General features: G+C 39.3%; 1 protein-coding gene across 6 annotated transcripts in view; it reads left to right on the top strand.

The window, feature by feature from the left end:
• LOC132827769 (endonuclease V-like) overlaps positions 1 to 23,707 on the top strand; it is a 110,923-nt gene that overhangs the window by 33,911 nt on the left and 53,305 nt on the right. Inside the window, exons 6-8 of one of the 6 annotated variants that reach the window (XR_009646040.1) lie at positions 2,473 to 2,541; positions 2,683 to 2,850; positions 3,249 to 3,314. Coding sequence is in view for 5 of the 6 variants with exons in the window: in XM_060844470.1 (XP_060700453.1) it covers positions 2,473 to 2,541; positions 3,249 to 3,377; positions 13,254 to 13,343 (288 nt within the window). In the remaining variant the exon portion in view is untranslated. Of the gene's footprint in view, positions 1 to 2,472; positions 2,542 to 2,682; positions 3,156 to 3,248; positions 3,378 to 13,253; positions 13,389 to 22,069; positions 22,144 to 23,707 lie in introns of those variants that run through there. The other 5 variants (XM_060844472.1, XM_060844470.1, XM_060844471.1 and 2 more) reach the window with 5 other exon arrangements.

Below are 23,707 nucleotides of genomic sequence, written 5' to 3'. Positions count from 1 at the left end.
AAACAGGAGACTCATAATACCCATCTTCAGTGATGTGAGTTCACAGTACATCAGTGCAAAAAACAGTGATGAAACACGTGATGAACAGTAAGACCCAGGGAAACACCACGGAGTAAAGGTAGCTTCCTGTACATATTCCCCCAGTTTCTTAAGGTAGCAGGTCAGATAGACAGAGTGGTTAAGAAGGCAGTTGAAACTATCTGTATTAGCCAAGGCATAAAGATCAAGAGCAGGGAGGTTATACTGAAACTATTTAAAACATTGATTAAGCCACACCTAGCGTATTGTGTACAGTTCTAGAATCCACATTATAGGAGAGATGTGACTGAAATGGAGAGGATGCAGAGGAGTTTTACCAGGATATTACCTGGGCTGGAGAGTTTTAATTATGAAGGGAGTTTAGATGGGGTTGTTTTCTTGGAGTAGAGGAGACTAATGGGGACATAATTGCACTATATAAAATTATGAGGGCCATAAACAAGGTAAGAGGAAATGTCTCACTTTGGTAGAGGGGTCAGTGACTGGAGGCATAGATTTAATGTCACGTGTAGGACGTTTAGAGGGGACTTGAGGAAAAAAACATCCAGGGAATGGTGGGAATCTGGAACTTAGTGCCTGTAAGGGTGTAGGAGGCAGAAATCCTCATAGCATTTAAGAATTATTTAGAGGTGCATACAGGGCTATGGGCCAATTGCTGAAAAATGGAATGAAAAGAGTTAGGTGATTATTTTTGACTCAATTATTTTATACACTCAATTTGCTGGAGGGTCTTTTTCTGTGCTGTAGATCTCTATGACTCTATTTGCAACCATCTTCAGCTGGAAATACCTTGTGGATGATCCATCCGTGTATTCTCTTGAGTTCTTCAACATCAGATGGTAGTCTTCAGTCAACCTAGTTCATTTGGACTTTATTAAGAACCCGTTGAGCACACTGGATGCAGAAACTTTATGGATATCCCAGTATGCTATTGAAGATCTGTGTTCCTGAGCTGGCCAGGACCCAATACAAGCTATTCCATCCAACGACACTGGTGTCTCCCAGTGGTGTGGAAAATTGCTCAGCTATGTCCAATCAACAAAAATCAGGATAAATCTGAGGCACCAATTCTGCTCCATTTCAGGTGCTGAAATGTCAATAAAATAGTGAAAGCATGGTTGGCAATGCTATCAGTTGATATTTACTCACCAGCAATTGACTCATTGAATTTCACTTTGTGTTGTAACAGGATTGTTTAACTACACGCCTCATTGTAACCATTGTCCAAATGTGAATAAATGAGCTGAATTCCAGAGCTGAGATAAGAGTGACTTCCCTTGACATCATTGCAGTATTCCAAACAGTGTGGCAACAAGGAAGATTGAAGACATTGGAAAGGGGAGGGAAAAGGCTAGAATCTCACTTAATACAAAGGATAATGGTTGTGATTATTGAAGGCTAATTCCAAGTCTCAGGACATCCTTGCAGGAGGTCCACTGGGTAGTGTCCTAGTCTCAGCCATCTTCAGTTGCTTCATCAATTAGCAGCTGTTCAACTGACAGGAATCTTCCAGTTAGTGGTTGGAGGAGCTGACTCACCATCACCTTCTCAAGGGCAAATGGGAGAGGCAATAAATATTGGCCTTGCCTGCAGTGACTATCCTGTGAATGAAAAATCAGCACTTTTATGGCATGATAGGACTTTTAACAATTAAGTAGCACAGCTGTTGTTTCTGAAAAAGTATCCAGTCAAATTTTGAAGAAATGAATGAAGGCTAAATAAAAAACCGAAATTACTGAAGGAACTCAGCATGTCTAGCAGCATCTGTGGAAAGAAAGGAAAGTAAATGTTTTGAGTCCAGTGACCTTCCTTCAGAAATTATAGTAGCTAGGAAAAGATGGTATATACCTGAATGGGGACAGAAGGATTAAGTTGATAGATGGAGTGAGAGCACAGAGGGAAAAAAATCGTTAGGCAGACGGAAATTTGGTAGATAGTAAACCAGGGAAGAAAAGTTGATTACAATGAATTGGTGAAAATGGTAGACAGTGCTGGAAACAGCCAATGTTCTGACAGGACCTGAGAGTTGGGGATGGGTCAGTAATTTTGAAGGAGGTGTTCAGGCTCTAAAATTATTGAACTCAAGAAGGCGAAATTCTGTTCTCCCAAACTCACTGGAGCACAGCAACTAACTCGAGGCAGAAATGTTGGCCAGAAAATACTGGAGAAACTCAGCAGGTCTAGCAGCATTTATGGAGAGAGAAACAGAGTTAATGTTTCATGTCCAATGCATCTTTTTTTCAGAACTCAGTATTGTGTTTCTTTATAGGACCGGAAAATTATCAAAAGATAAATTGGATGTTGTGTAGCCAGTCGTATTAATGTTATGGGAAAATAATTTATCCATTGTTGCTTAAGTGAAACAGTAATGCAATTATAAAATTTCAAATGCTTCTTATAAAACTTCCCTTTTATTAACATGTTGTTTTGTAGGCTAAAGATCTTCAGAAAGAAGGAAATGCGTTTTCACTAATTGGAAGTTCTGGGAAAGTTTTAGGAATGGTAGGTCTGTTGTATGTTCTACATGTACAGTGTAAATGGTTCTAAAAGTCTTTTTTGTGCACTCTATTTCAGTTAAATTGAACCAAAATATTGCAGGTAGATTAAAACTAACAAGCAATCATCTTGATAATTTTTTGATAGGAAGGGCATTTTGATGAACAGAAGCATTCATATATAAAGACAAAAAGAAATGCTCAGCAGGCCAGAAAACGTCCACAGTGAGAACAAACAATTAACATTTCAGATGTCAACACTTTATCAGAACCATATGTTGCAACAAAAACAGAAATAGCTGGAGAACCTCAGCAGGTCTGGTAGTATCTGAAGAAGTATCACTTGACAGAAATGCTATCTCTGCTTTTTTCTCCACAGATGCTGCCAGAAGTGTACAACTTTTCCAGTAATTTCAGGTTTTGTTTCAGATTTTGAGCACCTGCAGTTCTTTGTGTTGCAACAATGACTTAATTTCAAAAGTACTTACTTAACTATAGAATACTTTGGTTCATTCTCAGGTTATGAAGGGTGTAGTATCAATTCTTTCTCAACAGAAAATACAACACCTTTCCCATATTCCTGAATTATCAATCACGGGTAGAATTGCAATAAAAGTGATCACAAAGCTATAAATGCTAATGTACAGATTAGCCACTTCAGTCATTAATCTAGTTAATGGATTTACTCTAATTGAATATCTTTGCTTATGCTAGGCTCTCAAAAGCTGTGAGAAAAGCACTAAACCCATTTATGTGTCCGTGGGTCACAGAATTAGTCTGGACACTGCCTTACGTCTGACTCATTCCTGTTGCAAATACAGAGTACCAGAACCAATTAGGCAGGTATGAATTTGTTTTTTACTTGGTTTGCATATTAATAAGTAATAATCTAATTACAAAAATTACTGTCTTCTAAATCATAACAGTAACTTTATATTATCATTGAGATAGTAAATTTTGCAAAAAGAATAAATTGCAGCTATATATCTAATTGTCGAGTTGAAACATTTCAAAGCATATTATGCCATAAATTATTTATGAAGTGCAGTGATTTGTTACATTAGCCATTGTGACATTTATTCTAAACCATGAACCTCCTTTCAAATGGCAAAGAAGTGAACAATATATTCATTTATTTATATGGTATTGGTGAAGGGAGGTATATTGGCCAGAACAATGGAAGAACCATACAAAACAGGCTCAGATTTGTCTTTTCATTCAAAGAATGTCACCTTTGATAATATAACACTCCCTTATTCCACTAAAGTGTAATTCTATTGCACGTTTATTTTAATGTGTTATGAGCTCAAACCTTAATTTGAGGTTTGAAGCCAGATCGTTTTACCCCTAAGATGAGAATATTACTAACTGATTAAACACAGTCAACTAAAGAGCCTTCTTGATTGACTGTGGCATGTCAATCTTATGTAGACCTGAGCGAGTGCACTGCAATATTACTGAGGGGAGAAATGAGTCTTTTCCCACTCAACACAGTATGATTAGTACTTCATTTTCTCTATAACAACATGTTGCTTCTTAGATCTATACACTGTGTTTTAGATAATGGATTTTTATTTTTAAATGTTGAATGGTTTCCATCTTAGAAGTAAAATATTGACTTTCAAAATTTGAATTTCATAATAACATACTAAATTTGTTAACTTACTCCACACTTCATTACAAATTCATGGTTTAATGGAAGAATGTCAGACCATCTTGTCTCTGAAATTATGCATGGTACATTAGTGTAGAAATTCTTAAGTGAGTATGCATGCCATTCTTTTCTGTATCATTTTATCACATGCTGTAAGCTATTTATTTTAAATTAGCTAATGACTCTTTAATAATAGCGATGAATTTCAACTGTATACTTTAAATATTTGTACATTAGTGTCTCTTTGAGAGGTTTTGTATATAAAATTGTCATAAGAAAACAAAAATAATTGCATTCACCATCTCTCAAACCCAGAAACTCCCTTTTTCTTCAGGCCAAACATCTCTGACTGTGGTGACACCGTAATACTTAATTTCTACACAGCACACAATTTCCCATTGGCAATATTGCTGTACCAAATAAAAAACATACAAACAATTTGTGAGGGGGCCACAATTATGATTGAATAACACATGCAATATATATTGGAGAAAGAGCTAAAGTTAGCTACCCAGGTTCGCAATTCAACTGTTCAGAATTAACTTCTGCTTTTCACATTTGATTAACATATAAATAAAATGACAGTCTTGTTCGTTGCATACTGCAATGCTTAGATATTCTCTGATGTGATAATATGTTGATGTTTGTTATTTTATTTCACTAGCAATCTACTTTACACCCTATCGTAACATTTCTCAATGTACTAATATTTTAAAATTTCATACTGTTTGCATGGATTATTTATTATACATATGTTTCTTATTGATTCAGAACATATTATGATTTGAGACGTAATTCTAAGACTTGTACGTATCTTGAACAATATTTAAGAAGCAAAATTTCCAAAAAGTAGATTTTGAAGGTGTAAATTATTTTTCATTGTTTTATGTGAATTAATAAAGGTAATGCAAATACATACCAATTTTAAGTCATATGAAATGCTGTATCAGAAGACTTTATCAAAACCTATTCATTTTATTCAGCCTACCATCTTTTTTACTCAAATCAAAATACCCACAGCTATTGTACTTTCAAAATTGCAATAGGAGATTCACTGAAAAGCAAGTACCACAAACACTGGAAAGGTAGTAAGTGGATAATTTTACAGGAATCGAGGATTTCAACCGCTGTAGAGGCAGACATAATAAATGGAAGAATAGTCCAGAGGTTTTACAATGTGTATCCGGTGTTCCCTCTAAGTAGTGTGGCTGCTCTGAGTCTGGGAGGCGCACATAGCTAGAAAGAAGTTTAGAGGGAACACTGGTGTGTACAAGACTCCATTCTGATCTAATATATCATAAAGGAGGAAGTAATGCTAGACTTGTTAATGGGAAATGAGACGTAGCAGAAAAGAGAGTAAGGACTGGATTTTTGCACAGACTCCGGAGAATGGAAAATTTGTGAGGTGGAAACCCCAATCTGCCCCTTTTTTTTTGCTGGCAGGGGAATGGGGCAAAGTGTGAGGGCCTATTGAAATTATTGCCTTAACCCATAATATGGGAATCAGATACTTAAAACACTTTTGAAGTGCAGAAAAGTTCATTTTAAATATCAGGATCTAAATCTTTATTTAAGTCCCTGTTTATTCTAACATGAAAAGATTCGTTAAGTTGTCAGTTTTAAAAGAAAGCCTCTGCTCAGCTAATTTATTTGACAGACTACCCAGTGTAGATTAGAAAAACAAAACGTTACTATGTATTGCTGCATTTTCAATATATTCTGTGTTGATGTTTGCTGTTACTGCAGCTGAGGTCATTATGAATGCTTGACTATATTTCAAAAGCTAAGCAGCAACTCAGTGAGGGTATGCTGACTTCACATTTTGATTGACACTTTAAAAGGAATATTAAAGGATTAACTGTTTTGATTTAGTTGCTGAATAGAACTTTTTTTAACATGACAGTTTAAACACTTGGGATTCAAAATGAATTCAAGTATAAACGTTTTTCAGTATCAATGCTGCATGAATGAGAACTCGTGTGAGAAGTTTAATTTTGTTTCAACTCTACATGGTTCCTAAGGTCCATCTGTGGGGATCCAGAGTGAGTGGCAATGGAGAAGCCATGGAATGGGGATGGGTGAGTTGTGAGGGAACTGGAGAGAGTGACATCTTCGAAACCAAGTGCCAGAAAAACAAAGTGGACCTTTTAAATAATTAATCTATGTAAATGATTTGAAAGAAGAATGTTTGGTTACGAAATTTGCTGGTGATTCAAAGACAGGTAGGAATGTTATTTGTAATGAAGGATATGCAAAGGATATAGAGTGAGTGGCCAAAAAATTTATTACTAGTGTATATTGTAGGAACGTGAGGACTTGTCCATTTTGAAAGGAAGGATAGAAAAGCAGTGTATTCTTAAGTAGGGAAAGATTTGCAAAATTCTGTGGTGCAGAGGAATCTGGGTATCAGGTACAGGAATCACAAAAATTAGTCTGCAGATGCAGCAATTAATTTAGAAGCCAAAAGAATTGTTGGTGTTTATTGCCAGGAGAGTGGAATAAAGGAGCATGAAAATTTTACTACAGCTGTATCTTCTGTTGGTGAGATGTCATCAACTTAATGCAGTTTTTGTCTCTTTCCTTGAGATAAGTTACAATAGTATTCGAAGCAGTTTGACAAAGATGGACATGGCTCATTACTGGGATGAGGGACTTATCTTGTTTGAAAAGGGAGTTTGGGACACTTTGATTGAAAGGTGACCTCCGTTAAATATGTAAAAGTTTGAGGAGTCTTGATATGGTGGATGCAGAGAGGACTTTTCTCCTTACATCTTGAGAGCGTTGTTTAAAAACAAAAGACCTATTTAGGATGAGATGACAAGAGATTTTTTTCCCTTAAAGGGTCATTGATTTGTGGAATTCTCTGTTGCAGAACACGTTGGAGGCTGAATCCTTGAATATTTTTAAGGCTGAGTTAGATAGGTTCTTGATTGACAGAGGAGTCTAAGGATATCGGAAATTGAGGCCACAATCAGAGCAGCCATGATATTATGACATGGAAAAGCAGGCTTTGAAGGGCTGAATGGCCTACTCCTGCACCTCATTCGTACATTCTTGATTATTTAACAGGTCATTTTCAGGTCAGAGTTTAACAGGATATTTTCAGGTCAGAAGGTTGAAACTTGTAGGATTCCATAATGATCAATACTTGGATTTCAGCTAACTAATCTACATCAATGTTTTAGATGAGGGGAACAATTAAGATAGAAGGAGAAATATTTAAAAGGGTCACAAGGATCAACTTTTTCTCACAGAGAGTGGTTCAGATATGGAAAGAACTGCCAGAGAAATTGGTAGATACAGGGACAGTTACAACATTTAGAAGACATTTGAATATGTACATGAATTGGAAAGGTTTAGAATGCAGGCTAGTAGGATTAGTTCAGTTCAGGAAACTTGGTCGGTATGAACTGGTTGGACCAAAGGGTCTGTTTCCATGTTGTATGAGTCTATAAAAGTTAGCTCAGCAAATAAACTGTCAGGAGGCTGTAACAGGGTTGCAAGTGATACCTACAAGTTGAGTGAGTGGGAATATACATGGTGGATGGAATACAGTGCAGAGAAATGTTGTTATCCACAAAGAAGAATAGATTTTTTTTTAAGAAAGAAGTAGTGGAAAACATTTTAATCGTGGCACCTTGACATTTTTGTACACAAGTTGCAGAAAGTTAACACCCAAGGAATTAGAAAAGGAAATGCTCCGTTAAGTTTTACTACAAGGGGGTTCACATATAAGAAGCCTTATCCCGCTCCCTCCTGTCACCACTCCTGAAATACTGTGTGCAGTTTTCATCTCCTGAGGAATTATACTTGCCTTAGAAAGCATTCAATGAAGGTTCGCTAAATTGATTCGGATGATGAGATTGTACTATGAAAAATAGTTGAATAAATAATGCCTAAAGTTGATTGATTGAATAAATAACACAGCAGGCCAGGCAGCATCCAATGAGCAGGAGAATCAACATTTTGGGTACATACCCTTCATCAGGAATGAGGTTTGTGGGCTGGGAGGCTGAGAGATAAATGGGAGGGGGTGGGACTTGGGGGGGGTGGAAGGTAGCTGAGATTGCAATGGGTAGATGAAGCTCAGGAAGAAGATGATAGGTCAGAGAGGAGGGTGGAACGGATAGATGGAAAAGTTGATGGACAGGTGAGGAGGGTGGTGCCGAGTTGGAGGCTTGGGACTGGGATAAGGTCGGGGGAGGGGAAATGAGGAAGTTGGTGAAATCCACGTTAATCCCGGGGGTTGCAGGGTCCCAAGGCGGACTATGAGGCGTTCTTCCTCCAGGCGTCAAGTAGTAATCGGTTTGGCACTGGAGGCGGCCCAGGACCTTTATGTCCTTGGTGGAGTGGGAGGGGGAGTTGATGTGTTCAGCCACAGGGCGGTGGGGTTGGTTGGTGCGAGTGTCCCAAAGATGTTCTCTGTAGCAATCCTTAAGTTGGCATCCTGTCTCCCCGATGTAGAGGAGACCACATTGGGTGCAGCGGATATAGTAGATGACATTTGTGGAGGTACAGGTAAATTTCTGTTGGAAGGATCCTTTGGGGCCTTGGTGAGGCGGGAGGTGTGGATGCAGGTTTTGCACTTCCTGCGGTGGCAGGGGAAGGTGCCGGGAATGGTGCAGGCTGGTGGGAGGCATGGACCTGACAAGGAGTTGGGGAGGGAACGGTTTCTCCGGAACGCTGGTAGGGGTGGGGATAGAAATATATTTCTGGTGGTGGATTCTGTTTGTAGGTGGCAGAAGTGGGGGGAGGTTGGTGGGGTGGAAGGACAGGGCGGTTCTGTCCTTGTTGCTTTGGGAGGGGTGGGGCTCAAGGGCGGAGGTGCACGAAATGGAGGAGCTGCGCTGGAGGGCATCGTCGACCACGTGGGAGGGGAAATTGCAGTCCTTGAAGAAGGACCGGAGTCTCCAACCTCATCGTCCACGAACCCGCTCCTGCCGAAGATTCACAAAACTCATCCACAGTCGACTCATTGTCTCAGTCTGCTCCTGTCCCACTGAATTCATCTCTGTATATCTTGACACCATCCTGTTCCCACTTTGTCCAGAAACTCCGCACTTACATTCGGGACACCACCCACACCCTTCACCACCTCCAAGACTTTCATTACCCCGGCTCCCTATGCCTTATCTTCACCATGGACATCCAGTCCCTGTATACATGGTGGATGGAATACAATGCAGAGAAATGTTAAGTTATCCACAAAGTTATCCACATCCGCCACGACAAAGGTCTCCAAGCCCTCCGTTTCTTCCTCTCATGCCGTCCCAACCAGTACCCTTCCACCAACACCCTCATCTGCCTGGCTGAACTGGTCCTCACCTTTAACAATTTCTCCTCACAATCTTCCTACTTCCTCCAAACTAGTGGGGTAGCCATGGGCATCCGCAAGAGCCCCAGCTCTGCCTGTCTCTTTGTCAGGTACATGGAACAGCCCATCTTCCGCAGCAACGCCGGCACTATACCCCGCCTTTTCCTCCACTACTGTATCCTCCACTCAATGACTGTATCAGCGCTACCTTGTGCTCTCACATGGAGGTTGATCAGTTCATCAACTTCACTAACACCTTTCACCCTGACCTCGCATTCACCTGGACCACCTCGGACACCACTCTCCCTTCCTGGACCTCTCCATCTCCAGCAAACGACTAACCACAGACATCTACTACAAACCAACAGACCCTTTCCCATCCATCCGTTCCACCCTCCTTTCTGACCTATCACCTTCTTCCCCCATCTTCATCCACCTATCGCACTCTCAGCTACCTTCCCCCAGCCCCACCCCCTCCCATTTATCTCTCAGTCCCTTGGCCTACCAGCTTCAATCCTGATGAAGGGCTTATGCCTGAAACATCGATTCTCCTGCTCCTGAGATGCTGCCTGCCTTGCTGTGCTTTTCCAGCACCACACTCCCAACTCTGATCTCCAGCATCTTCAATCCTCAGTTTCTCCTGAATAAATAACACCTTGATTCCCTCAAGTTTAGATGAAAGAGAGATGATCTCATTGAAGCATACAAAATTCTTGAGGGGATTAACAGGGCTGATGCTAAGAGAACTTTTTTATTCCCCAGTTTGGGACTCTGGATCTAGGGACTGAAGGGAAAAGCTATTTGAGAGATGAGGACTTTTTTTTTCATTCAGGTGTTGGTGAACTTTCAGAATTCTTTAACTCCGATCACACAGATGCTCTATGTTGAGCATATTCAATCCAGAGATTGCCATACTTTTGGTATCAAGGGATTTGGGAATCTTACAATAGCAGTGGAAAATCAATCGTGATCTCGGTAAATGGAAGAACTGGCTCAAAGGACAGGAATGGTCTACTCCTGCTAGTATTTCTTATCTTATCCTCTTAAGCAGCTAGTCAAGGTATTGAAAGATAATTAGAAAGCAAAGAGAAAAATATGATAAAATAGAGTATGAACCAGTATAATAAGCAAACTAATGTTGTAGAATCCAATGGCCCTGTACTGGCTGGGATGCTGAACTCTTGGGGCGTAGCAATACTTCTAGTCCTCCTTGCTATTAATTCGCCCCTCACTCATGATTGACCTCATCGTCCCTACTCCAAACCTCCTGGCTACACTTGAGCAGTAAATTAGCAGCAGCTTTGGCACAGTGAACTAATCATCCTCCTGTTACTGTGAGAGTTGGCGATGTTAGAATATGAAGCATGTCATGCTGCCAGGGGCCATTTTCTGCCCTGGTAGGATAAAATGTCACTGCATCCCCCACTGTGTAGGCAGGAATACAACTAGAAATCATTGCAAGAAACTAGGCTAAACCAATACTTGGCTCAAATGCCTTTCTGTTGTGTTTCTTTTGTGCAGGGGGCTCTTTTGAGCTGAGCTAAAAGCAAATGCCATTTTTCATATGAATTTAACAGCTGCCATTGTATAATGAACTTTGTTTTCTGAGCTAAACTGAGAATCTGTTTCTATCAAAGTGAGAAGCATTAAGTCGCTGCCTGGCGCTCCTTACATCACATGCTGATATTTAGTAATTGAGTAATAAATTATTTTTAGACAACATGTCTCTGCTGTATAACTTCAGCACTGCTGTTCACTTGATCTACAGTTACTGTCTAGAATACGACAAAGAAAGAACAGAGTCAAAATTAACAGGATCAGGAGCAGTTTTGTTCAATATGTGCAAAATCTACTTCTGGCAATCAATGCTAAAGATACATTTTTTGTAATCATTACCAAAAGATACTTCTGAGTATGAAACAGCAGCAAAACTTTACTTTTGATATATAAAATGAGGTCAATATGAGGATATGGGTGTTGCTGGCTAAACCAGTATTTTTTGACCACTCCTAATTGCCCTGCAGAAAGTGGGAAAGAGCTGCTTTCTTGAGCCGCTGCAGTCCATGTGGTGTAGGAACAGCCACAATACTGTTAGGGAGTTCCAGGATTTTGACCCAAAATAGCAAAGGAACAGTGATGTAGTAGGCAAAAGTGAGGACTGCAGATGCTGGAGATCAGAGTGAAGATTAGAGTGGTGCTGGAAAAGCACAGCAGGTCAGGCAGCACCCTCATTCCTGATGAAGGGCTTTTCAATCTTCCTGCTCCTCAGATGCTGCCTGACCTGCTGTGCTTTTCCAGCACCACTCTAATCTTAACAGTGATGTAGTTCCAAGTCAGGATAGCTTGTGGAAAATGTCAGGTGGTGATAATCCAGTGTGTCTGCATAAGTAGTGTGGGTCACAGGTTTGCAAAGTTTTAGCAGCCTTAATGTGTTACTGGATAGCACAGAATAACTAAGGAATGTATAATAACATGCATGGTTGTTTCAAGATGAGAAATACTTTTGTATTACACTTTGGTCTTAGCTGAACATGTAAGTGGCAGAAACATAAAATTCAGAGCAGAAGGTCAAGAGCTGTTATAATGAGCATTTCAAGTAACTTACCATATACTATCAAGTATAACTTTTGCACCTCTGTTTTAGAACAAAGTAAGATTCATCTTACCATGCTGGTGTTGGGAATCTTGCCTTTGGAAATGAAATTTACTATTTTAAAGTCACAGTAAGTTCAGAGCAGCAAATTAGTTGATAGGATTTCACGGTGGTATACTGTGATTTTTAAATCACAACACATTCTCCCAACTTCAGTCCAGGTTCTACTTCCAATTTCAAATTGGAACAGCAAAACAGGATAGATACCAGGAAAAGGATATCCAAAATCAACAAAAAGAAGCGTGGACTGAAATCAAAGAGAATGTTGAATTAATGAACAATAGGTGAAGGGGAACATCCATTCAAGGTTAAATCAAAAAATCTGCTGTGCTCTAACTTGGCTGCTGCAGTTGGAATGACATTTTTCCCAGTTCTTTTCCGAACCACTGTGGTTTCCTGTGCAAGAGGCAAATAAAGAGGGAGTAAAAGAACTCAATTTATCACGGGCAAGGAAGGAGGAGAAGATTATTCTGGGAAGACTAGACTAAAGGGGAAGTGGCAATGGCAGGGTGGGAGCATGGGCTTGTGTGACTATAGACTAGTGGAGCCAGTTTACCTGTTTCTGTGCTGTAAATTCTATGTAATTCAGTGCAAAATTAGGGAAGAGGTACCCAAAGCGGCACTTGACTGTTTTTCATTCCGTGGATTGTATATGCTCTTGGTGATTTCAAATCAAAACATCCAGCAGGACCAAGATGATTTCACAGCATTAGTGGGAGCAAAGTCTGCAGTTAGGGAGAGTAACCCTTATGAAAGGAATAAAGCAAAGAATTATGAATGGTTCAAACCTAAAATAAAAATAGAAATTACTGGAGAAACCCAGCAGGTCTGCAGCATCTGTGGAGAGAAAGCAGAATTAACATTTCAAATTCCATGACCTTTCTTCAAAATTTGAGTTTATGAAAGGAGCCCTGCTCAATACTTGGCTGTCAAAGTTGAAAAGAAAAGGCTGACTGAGCTACGAGAGAACAAAGAAAAAATGTATTTGTGTGTGCCAGCCAATGTGAAGGTGAAAATGTTGATGGATAGAAATTTTGTATTGTTTGCTGTCTTCTGCTGTGAGACTTATGGATTCTTTCGATGGAATTGCATCTTCAGGTTGGTGAACTAAGAATAACATTTAATGTGAAATTACTGGATGAAGATTGGAAGACGTTTCGGGTGGCTCAGAACGGCCTGTTCTTCTAAATAATTAAATAGTGCATTATGGCCAAATTTGGTCCCTGTGGAGAACAATATGCATCCTTTCGACAGTCAGCCTTTGAAAAGTGATGAGTTAACATAGAAGTAATCAGATTGAAAAATGTCTGTCTTTCTCAAACAGCCATCAGTGTAATGAGTGCAGTTTTTGGTTAAAAGGAGCAGATTTATCTCCAGGAACATATTGATGCAGTGTGTTGTCAGCACAATCAAAATAAAGAATTACCTAAAAAATAAAGGTGTAATGCTTTATAAAGAAATATTTTTACAGTGCTGCAGCAGGTTGAGTACCTTGTGCTATTCTGCTGCTTTGGGAATTCAGATGAGTATGCTGCCTTTGTTGTTATTTTGTATAAGAAAACACTTAGGTGTACATATTGTGCTTGCGGTAATATTTTGAATGGTTCCAGAACATTTCCTGTTTCAGTGTCTGTTTAACAGATACAACTGTTTCTAGCCCTGTGCATGAAAACTCCACACTTACTTCCGTTAATAGTTAGAATACTTTGAGATCAACTCCTACCTTAAAATTAATTTTCATTGCTTCATACATTTATTGGAAAGATAATTTCAAACTGGACAGTCTCCAATTCCTGACTGCTGCCATCATCAACTACCCTGGAGAGACCATTAGTAGCTTCTAGGCTATATGGTACAGATCTCAGGATCTTAGCTCTTATTGGTCATGATAAATTATAAATGGCAACGTAGGTGGTATATTTTCTAGACTTTATAAAAGAATTGGTTTTGCTTGTAATTGAACAGAAGGGTAAGTGGAGGTTTCAGTGTGGAAATAGAAAACAATCATTATTTGACGTTCAAAGGTCCTAATTTCCAATGTACTTGTGACAACAGAAATTAACTCTTTGAAATTATTAGTAATGTGAAGTATGTTTAAAAAATAAAAACACGAGTTCCTTTGCGCAAATCTGATGATTCACTCGGAGAGTGTTGACACTACACCTCCAGAGCTTTTAGAGATGTCACCAAAGTAATGATGAGGAGGACCTGAAGTCTCTTGAGACTCTGCTTCAGTACTTCATCAGTATTCCTCCCATATGGATGGTCCATTAAGATTGTCTTTCAGTGAATCACAAATATTGATGACAGTGCTGCCAGCATGACTTTAGCCCTACACATAATATGACTTAATTGGGGTGGGTGGGTGGGGGTGGGGGTTGATTTTACCAAGCGATCAAGTTATAGGAAAATGTGCACCAACGCGCCAGGATGTGACACTCAAATCATCAAGGCAGAGTCTGTTCTTTGTCCTCAACCCAAAGAGATAGGTGAAGCCTGGGTCAGTTCTCAAGTGAAAACTGGGTCAGTTTTCAGTTATGAAAGAATTCATTTGTTTCACCTAAGTAAATTAAAGTGGCTATATTTCTTTGCCGAACTGCAAATAAAATCATCTTAGCACTGTGCTTCAGTGGTTCTGCAAAAATGTCCCAGAAAACTTCTGTCGCTTGAAAATGTTACAATTCATTCTTAGTATAAAAGAAAACTGGACTTTATTATTGGCCACATTTGCCAATGTCTAGGTGACGTGCGGTTGAATGCATTGTAAGATCGAGCTAAAGTGCATAATTTTCTTGTCTTCATGCTGAAGTAGGTATAAGTACTTCTGGGAGTAAAAATATAATCAACAAATGAATAGCTTTAGTAAAATAAATGAGGTATAGGTAGGAAACATACGAGTGCCCATTGAATGGTGTGCACCACAACACCTCTGTTAAGCGCTGAAAGTTACAGAAGTAGGGTAAATACTATGTTATTTAAATGTGACTAATTGATTATAAATTTTAAGAATTGAACCAAATAGAATATACAATGGTATTTAAAAACAAGAGTAAGTTTCACCCTCAGCACCTGAGCATTAAAACTGATGGAGAAGATGACTGACTTCATCTGATTTCAGTGGGATAGAAATTGAGTGGATTCAACATTGATTAAGGTGAAAGTTTCTCCCACTGTAAACATGCAAGAAATCACATGGTGATGGTTTGTTCTGGCTATTCACAATTCTTACAGGTTATTAACAAGAATACAGCATATAGTTCTGACCTAGAATGAAGATGATTGTGTGATATTTGTACAGTATAATTTGTCATCAGCAGCAGTGCCACTGCATTTGATAAGCATATGTACAGTACTTATAGTCATCGAGTCATAGAGATGTACAGCACAGAAACAGACCCTTGGGTCCTACTCATCCATGCCGACCAGATATCCCAACCAAATCTCGTCCCACCTGCCAGCACCCGGCCCATATCCCTCCAAACCCTTCCTATTCATATACCCATCCAGATGCCTCTTAAATGTTGCAATTGTACCAGCCTCCCCCACTTCCTCTGGCAACTCATTCCATGCACATACCACCCTCTGCATAAAAATGTTGCCCCTTAGGGCTCTCTTATATCTTTCCCCTCTCACCCTAAATGTATGCTCTCTAGTTCTGGACTCCCATACCCCAAAGAAAAAGAGTTTGTCTATTCAAACCTCCCAACTCCTGTACTCAATACTCTGAGCAATAAAGGAAAGCATACCAAATGCTTTCTTCACTACCCTGTCTACCTGCACCTCCACTTTCAAGGAGCTATGAACCTGCACTCCAAGGTCTCTTTGTTCAGCAACACTCCCAAAGTTAAATTCAGAATTTCTGTTAATAATCATCTGTTGGGAAAATAGATGCTCTGATTTGATTTATTGTTGCCTCGTGTACTTAAGTACAATGAAAAGTTTAGTTTTGCGTGCAGTACCAGCAGATCATAACATACAAGGACATACATATGATAGGGTGTTTAGATAAAGCGAGGTATACAAGAATATGGCTACACCGAAGGTGCACAAAAGCCATATCAACATTAGATTTGAAATTGGAAAGATCCATTCAACAATCTAACCAGGGAAGAAACTGTCCTGAACTTGTTGGTACCCACATTTAAGCTTTTGTATCTAATGCCTAGCAGAAGAGGTTGGAAGAGAGTATTACTGGAGTGGGCAGGGTCATTGATGATGGCAGCCTTCCTGTGTCACCGAGAGGTGTAGATGGAGTCCGTGGATGGGAGATTGGCTTGTCTGATAGTCTGGGCTATGTACACAATTTTCTGTAGTTTCTTACAGTCCTGGGCCGAGCAGTTGCCACAGCATGCTGTTAGTCACCCAGATAGAATGCTTTCTCTGGTGCCTCTGTAAAGGTTGGTGTGGGTCCTTATGGGCATTCTCAGTAGAAATAGTTAACCCTGTCTTTCAGGTGTTAGGTGACAAATTTGAATTCATTCATTATGAAAAGTTTCCTTTACCACCGCACTTCAAGCCATAGTCCCACAGCTCACTGAACAGTGTTGCAGTAGTTTTGAGTGGAATGCAGCTAAGTAATTTATGGTGTTGTGGAGTGAAGGTGTTAGACATGTTCAGATAATTAAATTTCCAATTTTGACCTCAGCACTTCTGACATTTTAATATTTTTAAAAAGGTGTTTGGGGGAAAAAAAAATCCAAAATTACTTAACTGCAACATTCTTGCTGCCCAGCTTGTCAGCCGGTTTGCACTGGAATGTCACCAGGCAGCAACAAATTCAGTAGGAATGCATCAAGAAAGGCGAGATGGTAACTTAAAAAAAAATCAAAAGCTCACTTCCAAAAAAAATCTTGGCTCCTGGCTTCTGATTTTATATTACTGTAATGAATAAAATAAGTCAGCCTTCATAACTAGCTGATCTGAACAATGCCAAATCTCAAGTTAATATATATTTTCCCCTTCCATACTGCTTTTATGGTACAAAGTAATGTTTCAGCACCTAGCAACTGCATTGGGACATAACATTAATGTAACAAAATTGCTACATTTTCCTTCTCATATCATAATGTCATTTGTATGTTAATCACGCATGGGATTATAATGTTCACTGTATAAATTGCACAGATTACATTTTGTGACAGAATTGTAATAATGCAGCAGTTTAATATATGAGTCAGCCATATATTCAAAGCCACCGTTGAATTTGACTGCCTTGAAAACATTCATATTATTCAAATAAATGCTCACCAGTCTTTAAGATGCATGTTCTGTTGGGTTCAATCCAGATCTACGAAACACCAGCTGGAAAAACTGGTTTGAATCAGTGCTCCGCTATAAAGACCTCAAACCCACAGCAAACATCTCAATTTATATCCATCCATTCATTCAAAATGAAAGTGCTTGGATTTGACATGTCCTGAGTTTTATTATTTAGTAGTGTTTTAAATAATAAATTTTCCCCAACTTCATACTTGTCCCTTGGACTCAAAGGTCCTAACTTCTGTGAAACACTTCTCACACAAAGGGCTTCCTACTTGGATGGGCAAAATCTTGTTTTCTCATGAAGCAGTGCAAAATTAAAACTTTAAAACTAAATTGATATTTAATTATTTAAAAATTAAATCAATGCTTTAACCATACAAGTGTCAAATCACTTTGCCCTAATGTATTTTGATGGATGGTAGTGAATGAGAAATGGCTTCAAGAGGCTAATTATGACAGAGAAAGGGTTTGTGAGTTGTCCCAGTTTGCATTCCAGAATGAATTTGTCGATGTTAACTTTGGGTTGTTTGATTTTCTGAACATGTCTCAAAGCCAATAAAAATTATAGTTCCTGCTTCCCTTTCCCATGTAGCCACTGCCTCAGTAAACTTTGTGTCACACTCAACATTTTGTTGAGGGATAAATATTGGTTGGAGCACCCAGGAGAACTCTACTGCTCTTCTTCAAATAACATGCTGGGACCTTTTATGCGAACATGAGAGTGTAGATAGGGCATTGGTTAATAACGCACCTAAAAGGCAATTGTGTTGCACTTTCTCAGCGCTGCACTGAACTGTCAGTCTGGATTTTGAACTCAAAGGGATCTTCAGCCCAGAATCTTCAGACTCAGCAGTCCTGAGCCATGGCTAACAAAATAATGAAAGGTGCACTATCCCTGTTCAACCCAGTTCCTTGATGCTCAAATTCTGGTCAACAAAGTATTTGCCTGTTCGTCTCATCACCAGGAATGCATGCCGTGGAAGCAACCTGAATGTGAACTGTACACTTATGAATTCTGGGCACTTTTCCAGCAGCAAATTGGGTGGAAGTCACATTGGTTTTTCTGATTTAAAATAATTCAGCAATAAATAAGGTATTTACTGCAGCGCAACAAGCTGTTAGAGTCAAAGATTACACACTCAGACCTATTGCCTGCATGACTTGACCATGTGCAATGAATAATTATCAAAATATTGTGAATAGTCAATAGTATTCATCATTGAAGGAATGTGGGAACATAAAACTTAGAAGCAGAAGTAGGCCATTTGCCCTTAGACCCTGCTGAAACATCCAGTAAGATCATGGCTGATCTGGTTCTAGTCTCAGCTCCCCTTCCTGTTAGGACCACCCTGACCTTTGACTGCCTTGTCAATCTAATCTGATCTGCCCGATCTTGAAAAGTTTAATTGATCAGCATACATTAGACTGTGGAACTTTCCTCCCCAGAAAATATTGGCCCTCTGAGAGAAAAACAAATCCTGTTGTCTCCATCTTTAACATGCGATCCCTCATTCTTAAACTGTGTCCCCTATTTCTGTTTCTCCAACAGGATTGCCTTTATTCTTCTGAACTTCAATGGGTAAAGATCCAACCAGTTCAATCTTTCTTCATAAGATTAACCTTTCAATTCAGGAATGAATCAAGTGAACCTTTTTTGAGCTGCTTCTAATGCAACTGTGACCTTTTGTTTTTAAGTGAAGAGACCAAAATTCTATACAGTATTCCAGACACGGTGTCACCAAAATCCTGCACGGTTGCAGTAAAACTTACTTGCATTTATATTCCACTGCCACTGAAATAAACATCAATATTCCACCTGCCCTCCGAATCACTTGTTGCACATTAATTATTGTTCAAAATCACACAATACCAGGCCACAGTCCAACAGGTTTATTTGGAAGCACTAGCTGTTGGACTATAACCTGGTGTTGTGGGATTTTTAACTTTCGTGATCGAGAATGTAGTGTTGGAAAGAAACAGCAGGCAGGCAGCATCTGAGGAGCAGGAGACTCAATGTTTCGGGCATAAGCTCTTCATCAGGAATTCTCGACTTTGCTCTCCAGTATCTGCAGTCCTCGCTTTCTTCTGATTTTTAACTTTGTCCACCCAAGTCCAACACCGGCTCCTCCACATCATTAATTATTACAGCACTTACTTTTGTGGATCTTCAAATTCCCCTTGACTGCCCTTTGAATTCTGGTATTTTCATCGTGACAAATATCTTATTCTAAACATAAACAGCATTAATACTCATGTTCTTGTTGGCTTTGTCATATCATCAAGCCTAGCTTTGTAATTATGTTTCAGATTCTGTCCCCCAGGAAAGCTTCCAGTGTTTATTTATCCCCTTGTGCATCTATCAGGTTATTGTTTCAGGTATTGTTTGGATTGTCAAGATGAAAGGCATCTGTGCATGAAAAAGGGACAGTTGAATTTTTAGATCCAGTTCTAGCACCAAATCAGGGTTAACATTGGACAAATACAAAATGAAGTTCACTCTCTTCTAAGGGGATTCTATTGGAGAGCATCTGCATTTGTCTTCTGCGTTCACTCTTCTGCACAGTAGCCATTTTTAAAATCTGTTGTAGCATTTTGAATTCATCAGCAAGAACACCTTCGCTCCATTAGTCTAAATAGAATAATATACAAGCCCAAAATATGAAATACAAGTCGTGCTTTAACTTGTTTTGCTGCACAGTTCTCCCTCTTATGAATGTTCTAGCTGCATGGACATCTCTTTATCTTACTCTTGTGTTGAAAGGGGAAGGATTAAAGTGCTGGAAAGAAAGATCTGACTCAGCTGTGACCTTCTGTAGTGCCATGTCGTTGCAATATGAGCAGCTGTATGATCTGAATTGAAAAACCTGAGGGAGCCAAAGTTTCGAGGACAGGGTGCTAGCAAAAACCCCATGTCACAACTTATGTTGGGGTAAAAGTATTTGTGCATTAATGCAAATAAAACTTGAACTTTAAAATCGGACAGAATTGTACAAACACACATCCTTTACACAGATAACACTTAGCAATAGAGTCATAGACTTGTACCCTTCCTCTACTTTTTGTCATTTACATAAACGATTTGGATGCGAGCATAAGAGGTCCAGTTAGTAAGTTTGCAGATGACACCAAAATTGGAATTGTAGTGGACAGTGAAGAGGGTTACCTCAGATTACAACAGGATCTGGACCAGATGGGCCAATGGGCTGAGAAGTGGCAGATGGAGTTTAATTCAGATAAATGTGAGGTGCTGCATTTTGGGAAAGGAAATCTTAGCAAGACCTATACACTTAATGGTAAGGTCGTAGGGAGTGTTGTTGAACAAAGAGACCTTGGAGTGCAGGTTCATAGCTCCTTGAAAGTGGAGTTGCAGGTAGATAGGATAGTGAAGAAGGTGTTTGGTATGCTTTCCTTTATTGGTCAGAGTATTGAGTGCAGGAGTTAGGACGTCATGTTGCGTCTGTACAAGACATTGGTTAGGCCACTGTTGGAATATTGTGTGCAATTCTGGTCTCTTTCTTATCAGAAAGATGTTGTGAAACTTAAAAGGCTTCAAAAAAGATTTTCAACGATGTTGCCAGGGTTGGAGGATTTGAGCTATAGGGAGAGGCTGAACAGACTGGGGCTGTGTTCCCTGAAGCACTGGAGGCTGCAGGGTGACCTTATAGAGGTTTACAGAATTATATGGGGCATGGATAGGATAAATAAACAAAGTCTTTTCCCTAGGGTTGGGGAGTCCAGAACTAGAGGGCATAGGTTTAGGGTGAGAGGGGAAAGATATAAGAGAGACCTATGGGGCAACATTTTCACACCAAGGGTGGTATGTGTATGGAATAAGCTGCCAGAGGATGTGGTGGAGGCTTATACAGTTGCAACATTTAAGAGGCAAATGGGCCAATTGATCTCTATCTGCACTGCAGGGATTCTGTCATAACCACTGGCCTTAGCTATTCTTGCATTGACTTTATCGCCAATGCCTGCCACTCTAGAGAGTGCTGCTGAGGTAGGTAGACTTGTCGACTGATTCAAGCCTTGTACCTTTGGAAAATAGTTGGCTTTTGCCGGGTACAGAATGTGTGAGCAGGAGTAGGAAGTGAAATAAAATTTGGTGCAGCAGTTGTACAAGTGTGGAGGTTTATGAAGAGGTCAGTGTTTGAGGAGGGAGGAGTTAAATGAAATATAGAATTCTTAACATCACAAATTGGTCTCTTTTTGCATTGCAGCCACAACTTGGAGATAGTCTCATCGAATTTATCATCTTAGTCACATCTTGCTGATTCTATTGGAGGTGTTGCTTGTAGGGCTTTCTGTACCTGCAACTCCTTTTTCCTGTCCACTGTCAACGAGTTCCCAATGTAGCAGTGGAGAGCCTCAGGTGCAATCTACAAACCTCACAAGCATTTTTTGCTTCCTGTACATCACCTCCTGTCTGCAGCCATAGCACGCTAACCCTTTGAGAGATGCTGGTTAAATTTAAATAGTATTGGAGAAACCTGATTTTAACATAATACCAATAAGCTAAATGGGCACCACTTACTTCACACTTCCCCCATTATAATGAGCTGCACCAATTTCATATGGTTCCTGCTTTCAGTTGACTAGATGTTTGGCCTGCCCCGTGCATACACATCGCTAAGTCATATGTTTTGCAGCAGGCTGAAGTATTTGACATCTGAACTTGTCGGAATATTGAATCTCCTTTGGGGATGGAGAAGACTTTCTACTCATCGTATATCATAGCCACTGGTGGAATGGTTAAAAACGGCCGTGTACATCAACCCTTCACTAAAGCACCCCTTTGTCAAATGAAGGTTTGTATTTTTCTTTTAAATACACAAGGACTTCTGGTTAGTGGCTTCCCTTGTAGAGCTTGAAAGTAGTAAGCAGTCATCCGCCAGTTGCAAATAGCTGCAGTTATGTTGGTGGCCATAAGAGGGTAGTACAATATTTCCTGCTGAGTAGTTAAGTTCATTAAATATTTAATAATATAATTAATCTCATTTAAAAAGTTCAATTTTTGTAGAAAATTAATCCAAATGTCCGATGATCTAATTTCTTGCCTGAGACAGAAGTGACGGAAACCATTAAATAAAATGGATGTACCTTTGTGAATTATGAAAAACAGCAATTTCAGACATAATCAACTTTCAAAGTGATATCTTCAGGGAATCGAAATGCATTAAACTCTAGGATCTGTCACGTCTGCAGCAACCATTGCATTTTTGAACTGAATAATTTATTTTGCATATTTCTATAAAGGACTGCACAAATTTTTGCAAATTGAATAAAATTCAGAAGGCGTAACATGGTGTTTGTCTTGCATTGGACAGAACATGTAACAACATGAGACATCATATGATGCCTTGTTTACATAGCATCCTCTGTGATACCGATTAGCATTTATTGTGGTGTTTACTGCTGTATGTACCATATGCATTTCTGACAAAAGTATGCAGTACAAGTTTGAATCTTTATTGGTAATACAAGAATGTATGTGATGGGCTAATTGAGGTAAGTAAGCTATTGGACAAAATCAAAGCATTTTTAATGTAACAAAACATTCCAAGGAGCTGAAATGCTGCGCTTTCACTTCCAAATCTAGCACATATTTAAATCATCGGACATGATTTCACAGCATCTGTGAGACAAAATGAAGTTTAGAGTTATGATCGCTTTGCATGAAATGGGTGTTGGCATTCTCAACCTAATAACTTCTGGTGATGAGATGTGGCACAAAACTGTCGATCGTTGAAAATAAACAAGCACTCTCCCTGAGCAATGAAGCTGTGAGGTATGGTGCTCATATAGGAAATGAAAAATGTTGTGTTAGAATTCAGGCTCGTGTGGGGGTAAAAGGAAAGGTCCTTTGTTGTACCCATTACCTAAGTGATGCTTCATCCATGACCACTAATGTCAGTGCTAATATTTTGAAATGGGAATGTGATATTTTTCCTCAGTGCTGAAATACCTCACCTAAATACATTGTTTTTTATTGAAGACTAGTCATAAATATTGCATTTTTTAATGATCAAATGAGGACCTTCTTCAAATTTCTTTTCTCCCATCAGTATGTTAGAAGTTCAATGAAGATTAAGCACCCTGATCACAAATTATAGATTATTCAATTATCATATAATAAAGGTTAAATGTTTATAAATATAGTTGTCTAATTTTAAACTTTCTCAGTCAGTACTATGTCCTTTTTATTGTGTTTGCTTCCCATTAATAGGCCTTTAGTTTTAGAATGGCAAAATAAATGTGCAAATAGATTCATTAGTGGTACACTAACAACA

Source organism: Hemiscyllium ocellatum, chromosome 25 (genome assembly GCF_020745735.1).
Source record: "Hemiscyllium ocellatum isolate sHemOce1 chromosome 25, sHemOce1.pat.X.cur, whole genome shotgun sequence".
Classification (NCBI taxonomy): Eukaryota; Metazoa; Chordata; class Chondrichthyes; order Orectolobiformes; family Hemiscylliidae; genus Hemiscyllium; species Hemiscyllium ocellatum.
Note: the sequence above shows the minus strand (reverse complement) of the source record. Positions and strands in the feature narration are given on the sequence as shown.